The 25,528-nt window shown below is 38.6% G+C and overlaps 1 protein-coding gene across 2 annotated transcripts in view; it reads right to left on the bottom strand.

The window, feature by feature from the left end:
* The window catches only part of SHANK2 (SH3 and multiple ankyrin repeat domains 2), a 407,914-nt gene that overhangs the window by 198,740 nt on the left and 183,646 nt on the right, over positions 1-25,528 (bottom strand). For both annotated transcript variants that reach the window (XM_014948851.1, XM_014948850.1), the window contains one exon: positions 8,065-8,140. In XM_014948851.1, coding sequence (XP_014804337.1) covers positions 8,065-8,140 — 76 coding nt within the window. The remainder of the gene's footprint in view (positions 1-8,064; positions 8,141-25,528) is intronic.

Consider the following 25,528-nt stretch of genomic DNA (forward strand, 5'->3'; position numbering starts at 1 on the left):
GGGGGTCATCTTGAGCAATCCCCCTGTTCAAGCAGGGCCATCTAGAGCCAGCTGCCCAGGACCATGTCCAACCAGATTTTGAATATCTCTAAGGAGGGAGACCCCACAACCTCCCTGGGCAACCTATTCCAGCGCTCAGTCACCTTCACAGTAAAAAAGTCTTTCTTTATGCTCCCTCACAGTGAATTAACATGGTTTCAAGGTGCATTGAAAAAAAAAAAAAGTTGACTTTGGAGTTGAGATATTCTTTTATCATATCACACACATCAAGTGAATAAGGAGAACTTGTTTCTAGATCACGTATCATATCATTCACAAGTTTAAAAGTTTCGCCCACATTCCCAGTGGCAAAACCTTTCAAGTCTAATTTTTGGTTCTTTTACAGCTTGGACTAAGAGGCAAAACACATGAAGAAAGAAAGAATAAAACCAGCAACACATTCGGAAAAGTTGGAAAAATAGCCAAAAGAATGCAAAACTATTTTTTGATTAAACACAAACATATACATGTGTGCATTAAAAAATAGAGTTATTTTTATCATTTTATTAGGCATATGGAGAATGAGCTAGGGGGAAAGTAGCTGCCCACATTAATCGCCATCAATCAAATCACACAGGAAATAGTGCTGTGAAACCCGTACTACCATTCTACAGCAAAAGCAAACAATCCAAACAGCTGAGAGATATGAGGTGACACAAAACAGAAATAAACCCCATATTTGGGAAACATGAAGAACAAAGAAATAGGATGCAACAATACATCTACTAAAAAAGGCATTTAAAACCTCAAATACATTGAGGAAGGGATATATATATATTTTTTCAACTTTGGTCTTGGAAACTGTTGGTCTTTGCTAATACTCTACCATCAAAAATTTAGGCAAACATCTAGCCCAGAAAATGTCTGACAAATTCTAATCATTAGCTACAAGACCATTCGTTGCTAAAAGCAGGATCTTACTGAAGTGCTTTAAACAAACTCCACTATTAAGGCAGTAAACAACTTTAAAAATGCCCTTAAAAGTTCATGGAAAATCTTACCACTCACCATGTAGTTTTGCATCATCCTGTAATTGTATTAGACTTTAATATTGCATCTTCATGCAATTATACTACAGATCTCAATGAAAAGTTCAAATACATATACACACACACCCTTTTAACCTCCTAGTTTAGCAATTGCTTCAAATATTTTCTGTTGTCACCAACATAAAAAGCTGCATCATGGCAGCACACACCAGCAGGGGAGGCAGAGTGCGAAGTTGTTTATTAGCAAGTAAGATCATTTTCACTAGAAATTAAATAACTGTAAATGAAAAACTTCGCATTTTACATCTCCACCTGTTCCACAAAATCTACAGTGTCTGAATTATTGCTTAAACATATATATAATTTCCCAAATTGTTTTAAATTCTATTCTTCAAGTTAATGAGGACTGAAGTATTAAAAATGAGCTACCTTTGTATTTCTGCCTCACACATTAAGAGCAGTTCAGCGCTATCAGACTGTTATACTCACAGAACATGAACTAATTCAGAACAGGCCTCAGGCAAGCCCAACAAAATATCTTTAGAAATAAAGTAACAATACACACAATATTTTACATACTCTGTTTTCCATAATTCGGTTGGTGCTGATTGTTCTCTCTGCCTAAAGGAACCAGGAGTATCACAAATGTGGAGATCTTAAATCATTAAAACCTTAACAAGCCATCAGATGTAACAACATCACTCTATCATGTGGTTATATCTGTATATCTGTTTTATATTTTATGTTATATCTACATTATAACTATGAGCATACTCAGATATTTTTGCTATCTCCCAGACAAAACTTGAGCTACGTATATATGTAAAAATGTTAAAATACTATAGTTTTTACTTCTTTCCACCAGAGAAAAGGAAACCAAGAATTATGTTTAAAACCTATGCTTGCAGCTAAGAAGTGTAAAATCACTTTTGACCTCTTATCAATGTATCAATCCTGGAATAAAGTAACAGAAATCATGAATTTATTTTTACAAAATGACCAGTATCCATTTTAATACCCTTACTCCAGCTCCTGCAGGAGATCCAACTGACCAGTACGAACGTCACAGAAAATGTTGGAACTGGTGCCATCCAACACAAGAAGGAACAACATGACAGAAAACATTAGTGCAGTGGAACTGGTGCCATCCAACACAAGAAGGAAAAATGTCAATTATGTCAATGCAGAATGACCTATTCTCACTTCTCTCAGTGTCGCCCTCACTGTTCTTCAGGTCCAGGGAGAACCAACATGAAAATGTGGATATAAAAAAATATCAATGACTCTTATACACTCCTTCAATTTGTCTAATGAACCATTTGCCAGGATTTAATTGCTGTTGATGGCGGTGCAGAAGCAGCAGCGCTCAGCAAGTACGTATGCCCAAATCACCGCAACATGGGAATGGGACCAGTGCTGAGCCAGAACTGGGGAAAGGTCCCTTAGCTCCCTCATGACTTGCAACAACCAGAATTCTTCAATAGGCTTCCATCCACTTCAAATAGATATTTAAATTGATGAATAATTGCATTCTTTCGGAAGGAAGACAATCAATTTGTGCAAAATACCCACATGAAACCGGATATCAAAATAGATGGAAGTTTTTCTGCATAAAATTGAGAGCTTCCACTAAAAAGAAGTGTAATCACTGTGTAACACACCTACTGCTTAAACTGTTAAGAGAGCAGCATTGACATCATGACTTTGGGGCAAAGACTGAGGTTATTCAACAGGTAGATTCTGTGGGTTAAAACCTAAAAGGCACTAGAGAGCACGCTGAATTCCAGGGGCAGATGGCTTCAGGGGTGCCCAAGAGTCTCTCTGAGCTGTCAGGGATTAAAGCTTATACGGCTCTATCCGACACTGGGGATGACAACATCATTGGAGAATTGCTGGGATACACAGCTGAAAAGAATCTCTCATTTTTGTTACGTGTTCGTATGTAAATTGGCTTTTGAGGAGTTGCTTCTGTCAGTTTCTACCCTCATGAGACATGGATGCTGCCACCTGGCTCCAAGTAGGGACATTAGGGTTAATGAACTAAGCTTTTAATTAAGCTTTCTTACACAGATCTACCAGACTACATTATGCAATTTTCCTTTTTCTTCATCCAGAAAGACAGAACTAAAAGCAGAAGGCAAATCAATTTGGTCTCGTCATTGATGTTGTGACAACAAGCCTTTGATAAAGGTCATTTATTATTACATCCTCTCCTTAATACTGTCATAGCCATAGGGTGTCAAGACAAGGTGACAAGAAAACTTCTCCCATGAGGTGAGTAGTACCAGTTAAACTGGTTCGGGGAAAAAAACCAAAAGATGTGAAAGTCATTTTTACTGTGAAGGAAGAGAAGACAGAGAAGAGGAAGGAAACCTTACATTTTCATCGCATACTTCATAACTGCATTGAAGTTGGAATTCAATTATGCTGCTGACTTTTGCTATTTCACTATTCTGCTGGGGGTGGGTGGGAGATGATGCAATTAATGCAGCAGTAAAAGTTTCCGCTCTTGTCTTCTGAAGTTTCCAAATCCTTGAAGGCAACTGGCTCATGTTTTCCACCAAATCAAGATTACAATCTTTACATAGTACCAAAATTGTTCATTTATTTATGTCTCCAGAGTATGAAAACTAAGGTACCACTTTATCACCAGTCACATCACATTTAAAAAGGTGCTAACATTTTACATTTGAAGATAAACAACTAATTAATTTAACACATTTTTATTTGATAACTTAATTTTGTCTTCTCTCTGATTTTCCTGACTGAACAATTCATTGTCCTATCTTGAGATAATGGATCGATTCCCTGACTTCAGTTAAAAAGCAGGCAGAAACTTTGCTGGTATATCTGATCTTTAGAACAAGGGGTAATGGTTTTAAACTATGATTCCCTTCAGTTAAAAAGCAGGTAGAAACTTTGCTGGTATATCTGACCTTTAGAACAAGGGGTAATGGTTTTAAACTAAAATAAGGTAGATTCAGGTCAAGTATAAGGAAGAAATTTTATACAATGAGGGTGAAGAGACACTGGCCCAAGTTGCCCAGAGATGTAGTTAATGCTTCATCCCTGGTAACATCCGAGGTCAGGTTAGATGGGGCTCTGAGCAACCTGGTCTAGTTGAAGATGTCCCTGCTCATTGCAGGAGGGTTGGACTAGAGGACCTTTAAAAGTCCCTTCCAACCCAAACTACTCTATGATTTCATGATTTTTCCATGCCTGCTTTCTGCTCCTCTCTGTGGCTCTAAGGGATGTCGATCAAGTCCACCCTCAGGCCATGCACTTCCTGGGCTCTGACACCATGGGTGCTGCCTGCTTGCTCCATCTGGGGAGGCAGAAGGAAACTGCCCATCCCACTTGCCACCTCAGCCTCCAGAGCTGCAGGCTGGGACAAACGTCCACAGACTCCTGTTTGTTGAGTAAGAGCTCCTGCTAGCACAGGAAACACCACCCTCTCTCATGTATGCCACTGCAATAAAGCCTACTCTTCCCTTCAACATATGTCTATCTGCATAGGATTAAAGGAATGTGATCGAAAGTAATTAGTTCTTAAAAGGTTTTAATAAAATAGTAAAAGAATCCAGGTAAAGGGATGTCAGCAGTAGCAGCACATGACAGCTGCAAGAGACAGCATCATTTTTGCATAACAGAATTAACGCATCCCGTCAGCATTTAAAGCAGATAATACATTAGACCTGGTAGTTTCAAATATTATATTTGTATGATATGTAATGACTATTTGAACTAGCAAGCAAGTCTCACTGCCTTTCTACATACTACTAAGCATACTCCCCATTTTTTTGAAGTACTAATGTATGGATAACTGATCTTTTATGCAAAGCTGAAATAGGATTTAATGAACCTCCATTACTCAAGCTGCACATTTTCCTGAAGACGAAAAATGCCATGTACAATGTATTTTCCTGCATGTGAATAAGCCCATTAATATAGATTTCTGAACACAGTGTTTCTACTCAGCAATTTTTGCCCTTTGGGAGGGGGAAGGAAAAAGAGAAGGGAGCAGACACTTCCCCTCACTCCCCCACATCATCTCCAGAAAGGAACTGTGAATACTTTGGTTTCAAAGCTCTTCTAACACATAGGCACAATTGCCTTCTAACAAATGTTTATTAAAACTTAGCTGCAAGCAGTTAGATCTGTTTTACTATATTCTTCCCTTACTTTGACAGGAAATGGCAACAGAGAAAGCAATCAAAGCAGTACAAATTTGGAAATATTGAGAACTGCCGTTAGTTTGTCATCTCATTTGCCTCTTTTAACAATTCCCCTGCCTGAAGAAGTCCATGCTAGGAATTAAATCTGTGCATCCTAACAAGCCATACTAATCTCCAGTCAGATTCTTAAATGCAAATTCTTTTTCTTTAGCAGCAATACGTAAGCACCAGTAAAATTACCATTTAGATGTACAAAAAGCTGATTTGCAGCCTCAGTCAAGTATCTGAAACGCAACTTTGTGTGCTACTGCAGTTTTAGGAGAGCAAGTCCTCAAACTCTATTTTGTTTAGGAAAAAAGTGTCAGAACAGCGTTTCACTATATGTCATGTTTGTAAAGGATGAAAAAGGAAGTTTACCTTTCATCATGGTGTATGTTCTCTGTAAATACATCATTATAGTAAGTTATTATATGCGCCTCAGAGAAACAAGCTTTTTCTTTTCCAGCAACTAACTGGGTTTGGCAACTTGGATACTAAAACAATTTTTTTTAGTTTTCCTAGTATTATTTTACAAAATTTCTAAAATAACTGTACTTTTCTGTACTTAAGTATGTTAAGAAAGTCTATCTTTCTACTGTATTGTTTTGAATTTCCCATTAATTCTACCCTCTCCTACCTTTCCCTCTCAATTTCCACTATTACTCTACAAAATGGCTCCACTGTATTTCAGATTCTCTGAGTTTTCTTCCAAACTTTGCTTTATTCAGAAGCTGCCAGGAGAACTCCGTTGCTTTCTCTCTTACTGCTCAGACAATTAATAGGTATCAATGTCAGAATCAGCAACAACTGCAGACATACTTCATACCTAATTTCTCAATAAGGCTGTACAAAACCAATCATTTTATCTGATAAACTCTCCTGCTCAGCTGTGGTCCTGAATCAAGCAAAGTAAATTCTTTGAGAGCTTTGCTGTTGCTCTGCACAAGCCCAACATTTTAAGAGGATAATAAAAATAATACAAAAATAAACCAACAACCTTCCCCTTTCCCCCCTCTAAACATCTCACACAGTTTCCATGACTTTCCAAAAGCAGGGGGTAGCATCCATTCAACCCCAACAGCCCACTGGTTAAAAGATATACTCGAACACCACTGAGAGGAGGTTCAAGCCCTTGGTCTGAACATTAATTTTGGCCTTCTGCATCCAAAATAACCACTCTAAACTAGGGGGTATTGCCTATTTCAGAAAGGCAGATAGCATTGCTCCCTCCCAACAATGGACCTGAATTTTCTTGGGAAAAGGACAACAAAAAATCCAAATGCTTTAGAATCAATAGCTCCCCCGGCTCCATAAAGAAAAGAAAAAAAAAAAAAAAAAAAAAAAGATAAGATAGAAGTGACATTTTCAAATGAAAAAAATCTTTTGTTAGAAAGTAGGAGTAGGTTTCCACGTGGGAACTATTTGGTATCTCCGAGGCAATATGCTGTGGCCACAGCTTTTAGTCTGACAGAAACAATCCTATCCATTAACACTGAAATGCAGAGACAAAGCTATGAATTTTGTAGAATAACAATCACTCAAAGAATGATGAGAAAAGCCAACTCTGCTCATTGGAAATGTAACTAGTAACCAGTTACCTGGCTCTGCAGAACAGTTACATGTTTCATGGTACAGACTAACAGCTTCTCTTGACAACTTTAACATTATTAGACTACCCAGTCAATCACATCGTTGTCCAACAGCGAACCCACAAGCCTGTGCTATCCCCTACCATGTCACCAAACCTTCCCTCTTCATCCAACATTGCAACACTCCTTCAAATCACAACTCAAAGGACCACAGATATACATATTTTTCAAATATTTATAGGCTGTAGGGAGCAGACTACCAGCAGCCCCACACCTTTCAGAGCTCTGCACACCAACCGTCACAAACACAGGACATCATTATCCAAACCACCTCAGGTGGCTTCAACTCCATCCTCCCTCCCCAAAGTGTTTAACTGGCATAGAAACTATGTATGACCCTCAGAACAAGGATTAAGATCACATAATAAAAGCAATGTTAACCACATTTTCTTTCATTTAAAAAAAAAAAGCATTCTATATGAAACTCTGCAATTGTTACTTTGCTCGTTTCCTCCTACAAAAAAGGTGGTTTTCTTCAAAACTAAAATAACCCCAAGCTGTGATTAAACAGTCAGGAGAAAATCATAATGATTCCTGTATGTCACCACAATTTTCTCAAGAAGACCCCAACAGCTAATAGAAGTTCTGCACTTTAAAAATCACTCTTTCTCCCAGAAGCTGGCTGTAAGTCCAGCTTCGCATCTGGGCAAAGAACCTGCTAAAAATCATGACTACTCAGCAGAAACTGCAAATAAATAATATAATTTCTAATGTCTAAATTCCTCATTTTTATCTGCCTAATTTCTGCTTAGGATCTAAGATACTGTTCAGAACAACAAAACACAGAATTTTGTTTTTCTTATACGCGACTATGATTCTGTGAACAGATATAATAAAAGGTCTGATCTTGTGAAGTATCCAACAACTTAAGTGGTCCTTGACTGTAGAAGACACTGGAACATACTTTTCTGTGAAATGCTGATCTGTTTCACCACTCAGGAACACAAAAGAGTGACCCTCATTACTTCATTACTCACTAGTTTAGTAGACCCAACCCATATGAAAGAAGTAAGTAGTGGTAAAAAACAGTTTAGATGTAGAATGATATCTTGAGAAGCTCTGTTTAGTAATCTGCTTCCCTCTTTCCCTCAAAAGTCTAAACAAAAAGTAACAATTAAATAAAACCCAGAAAGATTTTGTAAACAGATTGCGACCAAAAAGAAAAAATCTTACCTTGCAGCATCAAAGCTGTCATAGGATCCAACTGTGTAGTGTCTAAAGAGTTTCTTTGTTCTATCTGTTCGTGTTTCTGCACAAAGAAAAGAGAACTTTTAATAGTACTCCTGCATTTCTTAATCAAGTGCTGTTTTAATTTGTAATTTCAAAGCGGATTCTCTGCTATATATTGAGAAAAGAAAATTTACAGTACTTATCATAGAATCACAGAATGGTTGAGGTTGGAAGGGACCTCTGGGGGTCATCTTGAGCAATCCCCCTGTTCAAGCAGGGCCATCTAGAGCCAGCTGCCCAGGACCATGTCCAACCAGATTTTGAATATCTCTAAGGAGGGAGACCCCACAACCTCCCTGGGCAAGCAATCCCCCTGTTCAAGCAGGGCCATCTAGAGCCAGCTGCCCAGGACCATGTCCAACCAGATTTTGAATATCTCTAAGGAGGGAGACCCCACAACCTCCCTGGGCAACCTATTCCAGCGCTCAGTCACCTTCACAGTAAAAAAGTCTTTCTTTATGCTCCCTCACAGTGAATTAACATGGTTTCAAGGTGCATTGAAAAAAAAAAAAAAGTTGACTTTGGAGTTGAGATATTCTTTTATCATATCACACACATCAAGTGAATAAGGAGAACTTGTTTCTAGATCACGTATCATATCATTCACAAGTTTAAAAGTTTCGCCCACATTCCCAGTGGCAAAACCTTTCAAGTCTAATTTTTGGTTCTTTTACAGCTTGGACTAAGAGGCAAAACACATGAAGAAAGAAAGAATAAAACCAGCAACACATTCGGAAAAGTTGGAAAAATAGCCAAAAGAATGCAAAACTATTTTTTGATTAAACACAAACATATACATGTGTGCATTAAAAAATAGAGTTATTTTTATCATTTTATTAGGCATATGGAGAATGAGCTAGGGGGAAAGTAGCTGCCCACATTAATCGCCATCAATCAAATCACACAGGAAATAGTGCTGTGAAACCCGTACTACCATTCTACAGCAAAAGCAAACAATCCAAACAGCTGAGAGATATGAGGTGACACAAAACAGAAATAAACCCCATATTTGGGAAACATGAAGAACAAAGAAATAGGATGCAACAATACATCTACTAAAAAAGGCATTTAAAACCTCAAATACATTGACATTTGATATTTATGCTTTTTCTTAAGAAAACACCATCCGTCCCACTGAAGCAGCTCTCACATCTAGTGATTGCAGCATTAAATCAACCTACAGGACTATGAACTTTATTTTCACAAGTATTTCTACAATTCACCAACATTAACACCGGTTTAGTATGGGTATAACAGTTAAAGTCTTTAGTTTAGAACTGTATCTGTAGAATGAAAGATGGAGCCAAATATCTCTCTTCCTCTAGGACTGGAAAGATGCGCTCTCATTTTCAGAGGGTACCTACAGGGGCACCAATAAATCAACCATGTGGGAAAGATGCAGAAGCTTCTCCTGTATTTGGTTGCTTCAGTTTGCACAGCAAAGAGCATGATCTAAAAGGCATTCACTAAAAGACTATCGCTATATGTGTGTGTATATATATATATATATATATATAAGAATTACACTTCTGGGAAGGGCAAAAGAATTGTAGAGGAGGTAGGTAATTCAGTGACACATTCTTCTTCAGAATGACAGGAAAACACACATAAGCTTACTTCCAAAGAGGCATTCAAATAAAGTAATACTTTAACAAAAACGAGAGCAAGATCCTTCTTTGGTAGCTTTATGTATTACAGTAATTGTTGTTCAAATGTATCAATTTTCCGAGTGTCGCTCAGCCTTTACGACAATAATATTTTAGTGTATTCTTATTTGTCCTCAGATGAGTATCTTTAGTGCAGCTCCTTTTTATGTGGCTTCTTCACTCAAGGGAAGATACGTATGCAGAAACTGTAGGTTTTGAAACAGGAAAAAGCCTTTGCCGAAGTACAGCTTGGTCCTCAAACCCAATCACGTTAAGTTAGGCTAAAAAGGTATCAAAAATCAAATTGAAAAGTTTCTGCTTTAGCTTGTGACCATGAAATTCCCATCTGCATGGCTGAGGAATTTTTCACCGAAGGACAGCCTGACTCCATCCAAACACATTCTATTAGTTCTCCAAGCTAGACATCGCCCTCAAGGTACACCATCTCCATGTCACAACTGTTAAAGATGTTAAAAAAGACTGTGAGAGGTAATGCTGTCAGATGACCGAGTGCTTGTCTGCAGAGGGAATGAATACACCAGCCCGGGATGACAGGCTTTAAACATGGCCAAGGAGAACGTTGCAGAAGAACTTACTGGGAGGCAGACTTTGGGAACAAGGGTTGACAAAATGCATCTGTCCTTGCTTTAACCAGTACAGCTGACCCAGAACTGGATCATGCCCCCAGCTGGAGACATAAATACAACTACATCTGTAATACAGAGGAATTGTGGCTGAAAATATACACGCAGATTGCAGCGGGATAAAAAAGTAAGCAAGTTATTTCTTCATAGCCATGCACTGATTTCAAGTTACAAGAAAATCAGTACTAAGAAAAAAACCAGAAATCACAGAATCACAGAATCTTAGTGGTTGGAAGGGACCTCCGAGATCATCGAGTCCAACCACATTAAAAAAAACCCCCAAAAAACCCCCAAAAAGCCAACAAACCCAAAAACACCACCCACCAACTAAACCCCACACCCACAACCCCACACACAACACCCCACCACAAACCAATAACCTTGGGCACTAGAGCATGCCCTGAAGAGCCATGTCTACATGTTTCTTAAATACCTCCAGGGATGGTGACTCCACCACCTCCCTGGGCAGGCTGTTCCAGTGCCTGACCACTCTTTCAGTAAAATATATACATTTGTATAAATGTTGTGGAAACTAGCCAGCCCCCTTCCTACAGAATGGCCAAAGAGGGAGAAAATCTCTATTACCATACGAATTCTACTTGATAGTTTTGTATTGGCTTATTTTGTCCTTTGTCCTTCACCTAGAACTTATATTTTCTGCCAAAGAGGCTCTACCTTTACCCCAGGGTCCAGCTCGTACTGCCCTTACCCCTGGCCTGTCTGGAACACCCAAAAAGGACACTGCTTGCTCCAGGACTCACCTAGCACCCACCTAGACCCAACCAAAGCTCAGCCAGCCAGCACGTCAGCTGCAGGGCTGGAGGACAACATGCTCTTTTTTCAGAATTTCACGGAATAAGAGCTGTAAGTGCAGTGAGCAGCAATGGTACCCAAGGCTACATGACAGCTGCTCAAAGAGATTTGGCTTTGAAGTAGCTCACTGTATGACTGTACCTCTTAATGGACTGTAAAGGGGTTCAGTGAATTTTACGGGTCATGCCTCTGTTGCTAAGTTTACAAGTTTAGTTTCCAAATCCAGTGCCCTGCTGTGATACGGAATAGTGACCTGCATGAATTGCAGTCTATTCCCCTCTGAGCAACATTCTTTTTCACACCATCCTAAAAGTCAGATTAATATCAAGAGACATAATGAGAAGAAACACAAAAAAACATAAACCTGGATTTCACTTAAGAGTTTACCACTGGCCTGTTTTCAGAATTCTCTTAGAAATAATTAAAAGAACAAAGTACAATGAAGAATATTTTGGAAATCTTAAAGCCACTGCTTGAGCCTTAAGGAGCCAGATGTTTCCTCTGCAGAAACTGTTTTCTATAGCATGATATTTCAGTGCTATTAACGAATACAAGGTGGGTGGGAGGAACGGAAAGGCACAGTAAGACAGAAGCTTTGTTCAGCTACTTAGTATTGCAAAGCCAGCATTCTTCAGCTGCAGCTTGTATCTGCTCCCTGTCTCTCCCACCCCTCTACTTCCCTCCACTTCTTTGTGTGCAGTCGTATTCACAGCGATTATTTGGGAACCCATTAGCCTTACAAATCCCTGATCTCAAGCCTAAGTGGTATGTTTCCCAGGTTTCTGTGGAAATTCTTTAATTACCCTCTTTCCCTAACCTCTGACTCAGACTCCAGCCTGTCCTATTACATAGCATAAGTACAGGCATCCAAAAGGGGGGAAGGATCAGGAATCTGCCATCATATTGACTGGATATTGGAAAAAAAAAAAAAAAGGAAAAAAAAGAAGACAACGACAAAGAAGAAAAAAGCCCCACTTAAAGGTTCCCTTCTCTAATTTAACTAAAAATTACAAAGAACCTGCAGGCAATTGTTTAACAGATGCTTTCCTGAATTCAAGCCATATGTACCATAGAAGCACTATGAGAGGTAAAACAGCACCGAGGGGTTAGGTCCAGGTTTCACTGGAGTTTTACCCATTCTTATGTCCCCAGGTTTCCATAAAACCAGCACTTTTAATCAGAGTGCTTTGGAGTAAGTTAGGACCACCTAAGACTAATAACCCCATCATCATTTATGGAGTCTTTACGTGCAGAATCCTTTGAGGATTTCTTTTTAAACTTGGTTGCAGACAGACTATTAAGACTAGCATGAAAATACAGACAAGAAGGTCTAGAAAAACATAATTTAGCAGTGTATATATTATTGCATTATTACTGAGAAGAACATCTGTCACCACAGACGAAAAGTCATTGCATCAAATTGGATCAGTTCAAAAGTTATTCCAGGAGGCAGAGCAACATACCAGTGTCTGCAAAAATCGTAGTTTCCTTCACATTGACAGAAAAAGGGAACATTGGGCTATCATTTGAAATGTCTAGATTTCTAAGAAGTCCATGATTCACTAGAGTTACTCCATTGTATTTTTTCCTAATATCTATAGTGGGTTAGAAGAATTTCTCTACACAGGCCTTCACCCATCTCTAGGTTACGGCAATAGGATGTACCTGGGCATGAAGCATCAGGATAAAGGTGACAGCCAACTCAGCTCTTAAAGTACTGCACAGCCCATCACAGGGTAAAAACCATTTACGTGAAAAGGAAAGTTCCTTCTACAGCTACTGAAACTATTTTCCATAATAACACAATGTCACCATAAGTGTCACCCACTTTCTAGTAAAAAGAAAACAAATAAAGGCTTCATAAGAACCTAAGAGGTTTTATTCTCATCAATTAATGTGGCACCTAGGAGCAATGTGAGTCTTATTATGAGGAAAGCCACAGAAGAGTTTGCAAGAAACAAAGTAATGTGGCAGGTTTTTTCCTGGACCTTTCTCCACTGAAGCAAATGGAGTTGCAGTAGAAATAAGCTATTTGCATCGTGCAATATAGTGGCAATACGAACAATAAAGCCCTAAGTTTTTCTTTATAAGAATCATTTATTGTTGCAGACACTTCAGCAAGCAACAGACTCAAACTCTGCCATTCCAGAATGCACTTTGTGGGGTTTGAAGAAAGGTGAACATTGATCAGACACTTCAGTAAGCAACAGACTCAAACTCTCTGTGCCATTCCAGAATGTAATTTGTGGGGTTTGAAGAAAGGTGAACATTGAGAAGATGCAGGTGAAAAACATTTTCTCCTTTTCTTCTTCCACCTTAGGAGGAGCGATGACTCTCCTCAACCGAGAAATATGGATATGACTCCCCTGTAGCTTGGCTGTGTCAGCCTCAGAACTGACCACAGGACTCCAACAGCGCCTGCAGACATTATCAAAAGCTGAAAAATCACTGACATGAAAAGCAAGAAATAAAATTTGGACTCTAACCCACAAAAACAGAGAAACCATTCTAGCTCCCTTTTCTTCAGTGATTAGCACATCACTATTGCAGGCATGTTACAAGAGACAACCCGATAACCACGCTGACACTATTATTTGTAGTAGAGTGCTTACATATATTGATATTGTTTGGAAGAGTAAAGAACTAGAGGGGAAAAAAATCCCAAAGCAACTGTCTTCATTGCTTTTATTCTTCCTCCTGCTCTTTGCAGGGTATTTTGGCGGCTGTGTTTCCTAGGAAACTGCGAGGGGTTGCTCTGGCAGTGGGGATGTTGTCAGACCGCTTGCCGGCACTCTGGGAAGGGTTTTGAGTGATCGACACGTCCATAGGATGAACAAAGGAAATTAAAGTGTAACAGCCTCATTTATGGGTGATATTGGAGAAGGAACACACAGCAGCCGATACGCCCCCCCTCCCCAATATCACTGGTTGGTAAAGTCAGGTTACACTGCTGCTCCAACCTACTTACTGCACTTGTTATGCTACCAGAAGCAAGTTCTTCTGTTCTAAGCCAGTTTCCAGCAAGAAGAAGTCAGTCTGCACGCTAAGAAATGCTTTTTCAACCCAAACATTAACGGAAAAAATAATAACGATTCAAAAGCCAGAGCCGAGTCCTTCCCTTTGCTCTTCAGCCAGGCACAGTAAATTCAACCATTTAGTGCCATCCCAAAACATGAAGCTTTTCTTTCTTCCCTCTTCCCCACTGACATCTCCAAGGGAAGTTTCACTAATTCAATAGAGAGTTACAGACGTTTGTTGCTAAAGGAGGTTCGGGAACAGCACTCTGCCTGTGTCTGATGGCAGGCAAAACCCAGCAGTGGGAGGAGGCTTTCACTCCGCACTGTCTTCTCCTTTCTGGGGAAAAAATGCTTTCACAACTATCTGTGTCAAGGATGAGACCAAAAGTTACTCAAAGCTGAGAAAAGTAGGCTAAAATTCTTTGTTACATGACATGAAGTCAATAGAAGTTCACAATTCAAGTGGACTTGCGCTAGTCATTATCCATATACTTATTTTGCAACAAGAGAATGCACCTTTTTATGATCTTTTCCTAAAGTATCCAACAGTATCACAAAAGTACCCAAAGATCCAACAGTATCACGAAAAATGTTGACCTTATTAAAATGAAGTAGCAAAAAAGTATATGCATTGAAAACATCACTAAGAAGACATTTATTTTTCTATCCCAAGTGCCTGCATATTTAAAATATTTGCCATAGTAAACAATGCCAAATTACATCTATTATAGAGGAAGCCACAAGCAAAAACAGGTAGCAGGTTTGTTAGCAAAACCGTGTCTCCAAAAACTATCTTAAAGTGGTTGTTCTTATCCTAAAACTTATTTAGCCACAGTTTTTCCCCATCTACTAAATAAAATACGCACATTATTGCATCACAGGTCCGTGCTGCTGTGGGATAACCAATTCTATATTACGTACTTGTCAAAAAAATGCTATTTTATGTGAACAGATTAATGAGAGACAGATGTAACTTAAGTGCCCACTTGTTTCGCACAAAGGCCATCGACTACAAATTGACCCCACAAGTGTTACTACCAAACCACAGCATAACTAAAGCTTTAATTTAGACGATAATGTAATATCAAGTATGCGTGAAACAATTTATTATGGAAATAAACGACATATTTAGCAAACCAGAAGCATTTTTTCACTAAAGAGTCACCCTGTTCCTTCCTTTCTGGGTGTTGTGAGCATAACTTTTGTATTTTTACTGATTTAACTCATTACTAGTTCAGTCTGCAGTTGGCTTTCAAGTAACAAGTGACCTTCTTGATAATGCTATGGACTTCGCTCCAGAAAAGAATTAAATTAAGAGGAAAAAATACCAAAAAGCTTCTTCATACCACACACTGTCGTCTCAATAAGCTCCTCAGTAAAATCCCTGTTTTCCCTTTCCTCCTTAGAAAATGAAGATTCATCAAAACTGGGATTTCTTATGAAATACAGCACGTTAAAATTTTGATAAGTGAGAATAAGTGACATAAGTAATTTTCAGGTGTATGATACCATTGTTTAACAAAATATTTCATATTTCTTCCTTTGAGCAGCCAATTGGAGCCGTAGAAAAGATCTTTTCAGGGATCCTCTTCCAAATCAAGCAAAGTAGGATCTTGGACTCTAAACATCTGTACTAAAAATGTGAAAATGCGATCAAGACATATAAAGGGAATTTATCCCTAATTATTTGTTCGTAGGATCCTTGCTTTTTAAGAACAAAAGCTGTTACATTGAAGGGATCAGAGCATTAGTTCCTCCTATGTACTGTCTTTAAAATCTTGACCAGGATTTCCTTCCCTCCTGAACATTAGTATGGATAATTTTGAAGCTGGAATGAAGAACAAATCCGTAAGATTTGTAGTAATATATGCAAGTACAGCCTGCTTCTGTTAAAGGGGTATTAAAACTAATGAAACTGAAATATGCAGGTATGTACCACCCCAAGAATTCAGGAGAAACTACAATTATCTGTCTCACATCTTTGCAAATCAGAAGTAATAACATTGTTTTTTCCTTAGAAGGGATAAACTATGAGGATCGAGAAAAAAGAAATATGTGATGAAGGCATTATAAATTGTAATCTTAGAAGGGATAAACTGTGAGGATTCAGAAAAAAAATATGTGATGAAGGCATTATAAATTGTAAACTAATGAAAACCTTTAATTCATAATTCATTTTTCTCCTTTTTAATCTTGTAGATGACTTTTTTAAAACCCAGTGTTCAGTTGGTGTGGTGCTCTCAGCCAATTTTTCTTTCAGTTGAAGCTAAGAAATAGCAAATCTTATGCAGTTTTTGAAGTTTTTCAGATCTGAAAATAGGCATAAAAATGTCTCAAGGACGACTCCTTGACTGGAATTGCAAATCCTTGGATGTCTCCCTGCCTTGCTATTTTTTTTTCCTTACTAACTCCTATTTTTAAAAAAGGAGGACAGACTGATGTTGATTCCCTCCTGCATCCTTAGAGAGAGATTAGCTGGAATACACTCACAAAGGATGCTGAAATGGCTGATCAATGTAGTGAATCAGCAAGTTTGTTTGGAAGAGAAACCTTAATAACTGAAATACACAGGTTAGATTTATTGGAAAGGCAGTTATGTCCCATGTCATTAGTTTTCCCTTTAATTTCTCAAAAAGCTCGCTTATACCTGAAAAAAAGCAGCAAGCAGCTGTTGAAACATTTGCTTCTTGTTCTCTAACACTGAATAAGGCTCACAGAGCTGAATAGGGGGAAATCAGTATTCTTTTAACAACTTTACCACCTCTGTATACAATTCTGTAGCTAAAGTTTAAATCTGACTGGAAACATAACTTCAACCGCTTGTATTTGCATCTTATGAAGAAGCAAATCTATCTGTGCATTAAAACAAAACATGGATCACTTGATCTTTCCCTTTGAGCACTGTTGGGCTTCTGCAGGCCTTTATTCCCCCCGCCCCACATTTACAACCCACCTGCAGCAGAACAGTTCATCAACCATCTGCAGATGCTGCTCTGGGTGGTGTCATCAGAAGAAATCAGTAGGGAGAGGAGGTACTTATTTTTTTTCCCCTCTTTGCCCCAAGATTCATTAGGCTTCACAGACTTTGTTGCTGGTAGAGAGACGGACGTTGACTTGGGCTGATACCAGACCTCAGAGATTCCAGCAACCAAGCATGGAGTTGGTCTATTTGCATGTTTCAATCATTGCTGAAACACACCATTTTTACAAAATCGAGTCCACCATAAAGCAACTTCAATGCACTTTGCTTAACCCTTCATTGTGGACTGGCTATATGTAATGTATACTTTATAAAATAAACAGTTCTCACTGTCAACTCCAAGTTGCTCCTGAACACATAAATAAAGGCATCTTGTTTTTCCATTCTAGGCAGAACAGAGAAATCTTGATGTGTTGCCTGCTGGCAATATCATCTGTTGCAAATATTACTTATCCTGAAGGTCAGGATGGTTTGTTCAAATACAAAGCTCAGGTGGTGTGATGTTCCAGTTCTTTGGAACTGATTTGTGATACAAATGTTTGCAATCATAACACCTGATTTCATATTTTTCTTCTTTCCTGCAAATATTCTGGGGAATGACTGCAGGGTTCTCACTGATAACAGTGGCATAATCCAAAATGATGGCCTGTACCAAAGGGCAGGAGTCAGAAACCTGGTTTAACAGTTTGCTTAATAGTTGGATTTCATTTTTTTACACTCAGTAGGCTCTAATTTTGCAGTCCCCAACTTCCACTGCTTCTGCACACGCTCAACTTCATGCAAACACTAATTTCCAGTATTTCGGTAACTGGCACTCGTTTTAAGTCAAGAATACATGTTTGCGAGCAGCAAGGACAATTTAAAGTCCCAAATTACCATCCTGCAAGTAGAGGCAACCTGACAACGTGCTTACAGGTGGGAGCAAAGTTGAGGCTTTGCAGAATTCATTGCTGGTATGCTAATACAATGTTCAGGTTTTTGTTTTCACTTACAGCATTGAAAAAAAACTCCAAGGCAAACAAAAAGCAAATCACCGTGCCCCACAAGGAAGAAGCCTGCTTTAGCTCCACACCCAACCTAAAAACCCAAGGAAAAAAAATACTTAAAAAGAAAAACCTAAAATAAAAAAAAGGAAGCCCAAGTAATATTTTAAAACTTGGCACCTATCTCATTCATTAATTAAATACTATTTTTCTTACAGTTACCACTACTCTCTAAATTGCTAAGAGAATTTGTTTACTTCTGCTAAAGAGATGAAGTTCTGCAGCTTTACGCAAACACAAAGCCACATGAGACTGTATCAAGTCCAGTCAACCACTGGGAAAGTGCCAGATGCATCTCCATGGAAAGTTTCCTGCAAACACTCAAGAAGTGACAGTAAGTGCCACTTTCCCTATTGCAGGTAATGTCAGATGTCACAGAGCAACAAGAAAAACAACAAAACATGAGAATAGCCTTCTAATTTGGGTCAGTTCTAGTTATTAGAGTGCCAGCTTTGGGATTTATTTTCTGATGAGAAATGACAAAAGAGAAACCATTTTAATCAATCATTTTCGCGTGGTTGTAAATCTGCCATGAGAACCTGAATAGCAACTGAATAGAAATATTCATTTCAATGTTATCCCAGAGTAGCAGATAACAATTTTCAGTGACTTAGCCTTAGATTTAGATAAACTCAATTAGGAGTTTGTGAAGGAACTCTGCATTTGCTTGTGTGGCAGGAGCTGCGGTCTATCTGCGTAACACAGATTATTCCTACCTGAGACGTGTTTACAATCACACAAAAATAACCAACTGCTTTGAAGAAGGTCATTCTGCACCCTAAGGTGGAAAGAACAGATGGAGAACTATTTTGGGCCGAGTTAAGAAAAACAGGCCCTGAAAAGCCATTCTTCTATTCAATTTCAAAAATCATTAATTTTCATGTACAGCAAGTTTCAACAAGAGCTATTATGGGTTTTTATCATCAATGGTGATACAAATGTTTCCCCTCAATTTCCTCCCTTACGGAAGCCTCATTCAAGTCTAAATCTTCCCCAGCTATATTCAGGATCAATGATCTGTCAAATCCCCTCATTTCAATAATAGATAAAGTTTTGAATACATTAGAAGCCGTCATCTGCTGTGCGTCGGAGAGACACAAGAAGTTCAAGGACCATCCCCATCTTTTTCACCATGACACTCCCTGACATACACAGCGATTTCAAACATCATTTTGCCAGGTTTGCAGTTAGATATCAATCCAAACTACACTTAGTTCTCCTCTTCCTGCCATCAAACAGGGCGCCGACTGCCCTGGGAGGCCAAGGGGGATGCTAGCCAGATGGAGAACTCATTTGCCCTCTGCAGAACATACTGATTTCCCTCTTCTTTACCAAGGGGCACTGAAGTCAACGAGCTGGAGTGCTCAGTCCTCTTGGAATATTTCAGATGTTTGTAAGAATGTCTCAAAAAATAACTTTTTTCACTCTTCCCTGCACTAGATCGAACTTTTTCCTTACCCTTCTTCCTAAACTTGCCAAAGTTAGTCCCCCAACATCATGTCAGAATAGTGACAGCTATTTAAAAGATTATAAAATGGAGATGATTTCTAAGAACAAGGTAACACTAAATACAAATCAAGCAAAAGCCAAAAGTTTAAGACTTCACAGTATCTTTTTCTTCCTCTACTTTGTGCGTATGGGCTTCACAGTCTGAATTTCACTGTGGATAAAATAATAGCATTACCAAAACCCAACAGGCTTCTGTGACTTCTACTGTAAGGACCTCAGAATAACTTATAATTTAATATTATTACTTCAGTCAGAGCGAACAAATAGCTCAGATTAGCGGAGCTGAATGTTGCTAAGCAATGTTATACCAGAGTTTACACAGGACCGGGGAGGGGAAGATGAGGGTGGAACAAGGAGCTGCAGATGTGTATGGTTCCCCACTCAACAGGAAGAGCTCCTTCTTTGCCACTGAGGGTGTCTAAAACACAACACTATCACAACAACAAAATTGCTTAGGAACACTACACCACTTTTAAGGAAACTGGAGTACAAAACTTTATCGACTGAACTTGTGATGCTTTGTCAGATTATACAGATACAGCTACATGTATATATTATAATAATACAAATAATATACATTATATAAAATATAAAAATCATATATAAATATGGTTAATGATACTGCATATTGGTAGCTGTTAAGTAACCCAAGTTTCAGACTCAGGCCACAGGCTAATTAATTTTCAAAAAGCAAACAACTACCACAGCTAAAATTTTAATTTTACCATTGATTTGAAAGGCTACGGCTGGAAAATCTACATTCAAAAGAGTTAGGATGACTGCAGTTTGAAAGTAGCAAAATCTGAAAATATTTAGTATAGAAGGCACTTGTCCTTTCAGTATTGTGAAGCCAGATAAGAGTAATTACTTCTAAAAAACCACATTTGATAATCTATGATCTGTTGCAACCTTAAGAACTCCTGGAAATCAGAATAAATTGCTGGGAATGCCAAGAATAAAGTTTTCCTAGGAAAACACTAGCAGTAAGATCACTAAAAAGATATTATAAGTTAGACAGTGCATATGAAGAATGTAGCAGATATTGGAAAAGCAATATAGTACTGTGCAAAGTTTTTGAAAGTACCCATATTTTACTGACTGAGTCTATATAAAACCTTACCATTTCCCCCCCAACACCACTTCAAAACCCAGTCATTCTTCATTAAAGCTGTACACAATACCTCCAAAATGAACTCTCTTCTTGGATCTTGACTTTTCAGCCATAGTTTCTAACCAGCTTACTTGAGTTTTGTGTGCTTCTGCATCCTCAGGAAGAAAAACATCCCAGATATTTAATTTCAAAATGTGCTATTTTAACTACATGAAAAAAAGTTGAAGCTTCTCCAAAAGTATAGGATTTGACAAGTCTTCTAAATTTTTTAATACAAAATGGTGCTGGAAACAATTCTTACTTCTTAAGAGAACAGCAACACCAAAAAATCCCAAACCGAGCTGACCACCACCAAGAAGTCTTATTTTACACAAGTTATAGGCTGAGACTCCAAGCCCACATCCCTTCAGTTCCACACTGTACCAAGAGATTTTTTTTCCTCTGCTGCAGGTTTCCATGGAAATGCATCAGTCACTAATCTAAATAAGTGCGAGTGAAGGACGCCTGAAAACCTAGAGCAATTACGCATGCCATTAGAGGAAAAGAATATGATTCAACCCAGCTATTAGAAATGTGGCACAGCTATCACTTCTATATACTGTTGTAGTCTTCTAAAAACAAAACTGCTTCTCTGTTGTTTTTTTAAACCCACTCTTTCACTGCCTATGAGAGGGGAAAAAAAAAGAAAAAGCATTAAAAATACCTCTCACGTAACAAGCACAATGAAGTCAGCCCATCCCAGTTGCAAAACACAAATGTAGTTAATAACACACATTTGTTTTGCCATGAAAATCCATCGTACATGAAAGCTTGTCTTTCCATTACTGGTCAAAGCTACTTCACTCATTTCGATGAACAATAGAAAAGTGAATACTTTGATCTGCATTAAAGGGCTAATGATCCTTAAAAAAAAGAAGAAAAAAAAGGTGTAAGCATTAACATCTGATTAATGTGATACTGAGCATCTATTTGTAACCACCGCACACATGTCAGGCATAGGTGGGTCTCTAATTGCAAAGCTGATTGCAATTTAGCGTCCATACTACCTTTGTGTATGTAGCATGTATATTTTATATAGCAGTATGGGCACCCATTCTGTGCACAAATGCTTATAGTTTTATTAGATGGCACATATAGATCTCCAGAGAGCCCCTGCTGAAGCTTCACCTCTGTCACACAGTGTATACTGCCCATCTGGTCCATGCAGCAGGCACAGGGGCAGTTTAGGACATATACCACCAAAAGTTCTTGTCCTCTGGCCTCTTTGCCTGTTCCTACCTCTTACCACACAGGAAAATTTCAAACGATGTGGAACAGGGATGGTGCTGTTGCATATGAACAAATGTTTTGCCATAAAGATGGAGAGTTACTTCAGACTATTTGAAGTTTTTATCACTAACCAGTTATTTTACCTCTTCCCTCACTCTTGAAGAATGAACTACTGTAGTACAACTGATAAGAAGAAACACTGGGAAGCTTTTGAAAGATCCAATTTTATAATTCTAATGACGGTTTTCTCAAGTTCTGATTGACTATATCAAAAAATCAGGGGGGAAAAAGCCTAAGGCCAGGACAAGCTGAACCACAAAAGTACTATGAAATGAGTAGAATGGAAAATGTCATTCAAAAAGAAATAATTGTTTGGTTTTATATCATTAAGATAAACACCATCAGTTTAAATTTTTTTTTAACATGACTGGCAGGATTAGGAAATTTTATTCTGCAATAAAAATTGACTTGCAAAACCTAACATGGTGATATCTACCCAACCATGGAGAAGCAGCTTTGGAAATCCCAGCAAAGTATAGAACACTGCATCTTATAAAATGTCCAGGAGTACCAGACAGAAATGGAAACAAAGAATTTAATTTCTACTCTGAAAAGTAACTCTTATGAAAATTTCACTATTAATCCCATATATTGTAATATAATACAAAGTTTTCTGCAGAAAAGTTGACCTTTGCTTTCTGAACTGAAATGCCAACCTCGAGGTTCCTTTCTGTGCAAACCCACTTAAAATTACAACATGAAAATACCTGTATAAAGCATTTCTAATCCAAGGAGAACAGAACATGATTCACCTTTGTACTTGGTATATTAGCTTAACAGACTATTAGAGAAAGAAATAAAGTTTTCATTGTCCAATTTCACATATTTTGGGGGGGGGATGGAAGGGGAGAAAGGCAGGACGTATGTATGGAACACTACATGATCATTCTACAAATGAGACTGAATGTATCTTACCCTTTATGTCAGTTTGTTAGTTCTAACACTTGCACTTAAACGCCTTTTTCTTCATCTGCTGAACTCTTCAAAAAAGCTGAAGTAGGTCTCCTTTCTCAAATCTGACAATCTTTTACCTACACCTCAAGCCAAACACTTTCAAGTTTCATTTTCTAACATTTAGAATTTATTTTAAAAGTGACAGTAAAATGCTTTTTAAAGTTAAGATTTTAGACCCCTGCTATGATAGAAACTTTAAAAGTTTTATTTATAACACACTTTGAAACCCTTAGAAAATACAATGCCATTAACAGATCGCTAGAAAATGTCATGGTTTTAAACTGTACACTGATTAAAGTTATTGATCAAAATCCAGCCTCACTTCAGTGAAGATTAAAATAAAGAGCATATGATGATACACAAATAATGCCATTCAGATGAAATTGTCCAAATTTAAGTGAAAAGCATCACTGAAATGATCACTACGAACAGTAAAAGACCAGTTTATTACTGTAGATTGACATTCATAAAGTCACTAAAACTATCTAAATCTTCAGGGTATTTCTCCTCAGAATACCATTGCAATTTGGGTAAGTGATGCCCAGGGAGTGCAAAGAGCACACCAAAGGCTCCAGCAAAAGACAAAGGGAAGGCGATAAACCTGTTCAAAAGTGGTTCACCTGAAAACACATCTGAGTTTTACGTTTATAAGGTAAAAATGTATGTTTGCTCACTTTTCCAGAAGCATCCAAACAAAATTTCTAAGATATCCAAAGGCTAAAAAGGCAGGAATGGCAAAAAAATTTGTTATGACTTCCAGATGTTTTCTGTAAGTCTAAATGACTACTTCTTGGAAGCAAGTAGCGATATGGAAATGAATTCTCTTAAGACTGATATATTCCTGAAACTCCATTATGTATCATGCTTAATGCCTATAAACTAATAAGAAAAAACTTATTATGTTGCATCTTGCTACTTAGGAGATTTTTAGTTATGACATTTGTAAAATGTTCCAACTGAAGAAATCAAATACTCTGGGTGTATTACTCACGTGGAAAACAAAAAAGGCTGACTGACAGAAGAAGGGGTAGAGAGAGCAGAAAGCAGGAATTCAGCTGTATTACACACAGTCAGCAGGTACTAACGACTCTTTTATGGATCAATCATACTTAAGTAGAGAGCACCATTCGCTTTGTCCAGCAACAGGACGCCTTTAGGCACAACCCTTGTTTTACAAAATTGGTAACAATAATCCCTGCTAAATTTAATCAGTATCCAAAGGGGAATAACAACCTCAGTGAAGTTTCAGCTTTTAGACATATGTTTTATCACTGCAGATATAAAGAAAGAAAAAAAGTCTGACCAACTTCAGAAGTGTTAAAGCTTGGTGATCTGGTCTCTACTCTGTCCTGAGGAGGCCCCAACTGGAGCACTGTGTCCAGTTCTGGGCTCCCCAGTTCAAGAAGTACAGGGAACTGCTGGAGAGGGGACAGCAGAGGGCTACAAAGATGATGAGGGAACTAGAACATCTCTCTGATGAGGAAAGGCTGAGGGACTTGGGTCTTTTTAGTCTGGAGAAGAGAAGACTGAGGGGGGATCTGATCAACGCCTATAAATACTGAAAGGGTGGGTGTCAGGAGGATGGGGCCAGGCTTTTTTCAGTGGTGCCCAGGGACAGCACAAGAGGTAATAGGCACAAACTTTAACATATGAAGTTCCATCTAAACAGGAGGAGGAACTTCTCTACTTTAAGGGTGGCAGAACAGGCTGCCCAGAGAGGTGGTGGAGTCTCCATCCCTGGAGACATGCAACACCCCCCTGGACATGTTCCTGTGCAACCTGCTCTAGGTGGACCTGCTTTGGCAGGGGGGTTGGACTAGATGATCTTCAGAGGTCCCTTCCAACCCCATATAATCCTGTGCTTCTGTGGTCCTAAGCCCCAGTGAAACAGAAGTGCTAGCCAGCTTCACCCCAGAAAGGAAAAAGATGGACCTAGAATTGGCCCTGGATCCTAGGGAAAGAGTTGCAGGTCCCTCAGCTCTCCTTTATGAGGGGGCAAAACCAAAGGGACAAACCAGTGTGCTGAGCTGGTGGCTGCAGGTGCCAGAAGATTTACTGTTCTGTTCCACAAAGCATTTGAAACTAGAAGAGTTTCTGCCCAACCAAATGAGGAGTAAAACAACAGAGAGGTAATTCTGCAGCCTGTCAACCCATCAGGATTGATGGGCTTCTCTAGAATTGGAATGCTTTTTCCTTCCTTCATCTTAAAGAAAAACAATCTAAAAGCCTCGACATAATGAACCTTCCAAAACCAGTTTCAAATTTGCAACAATTACTGAAAATGTAGCCTTGACCTCATATAAACTTATATTGTGGACCTGGTCTAGTTGAAGACGCCCCTGCTCATTGCACAGAGGCTGG

This window comes from Calidris pugnax, unplaced genomic scaffold, assembly GCF_001431845.1.
Source record: "Calidris pugnax isolate Ruff unplaced genomic scaffold, ASM143184v1 scaffold107, whole genome shotgun sequence".
In the NCBI taxonomy this organism is placed as follows: domain Eukaryota; kingdom Metazoa; phylum Chordata; class Aves; order Charadriiformes; family Scolopacidae; genus Calidris; species Calidris pugnax.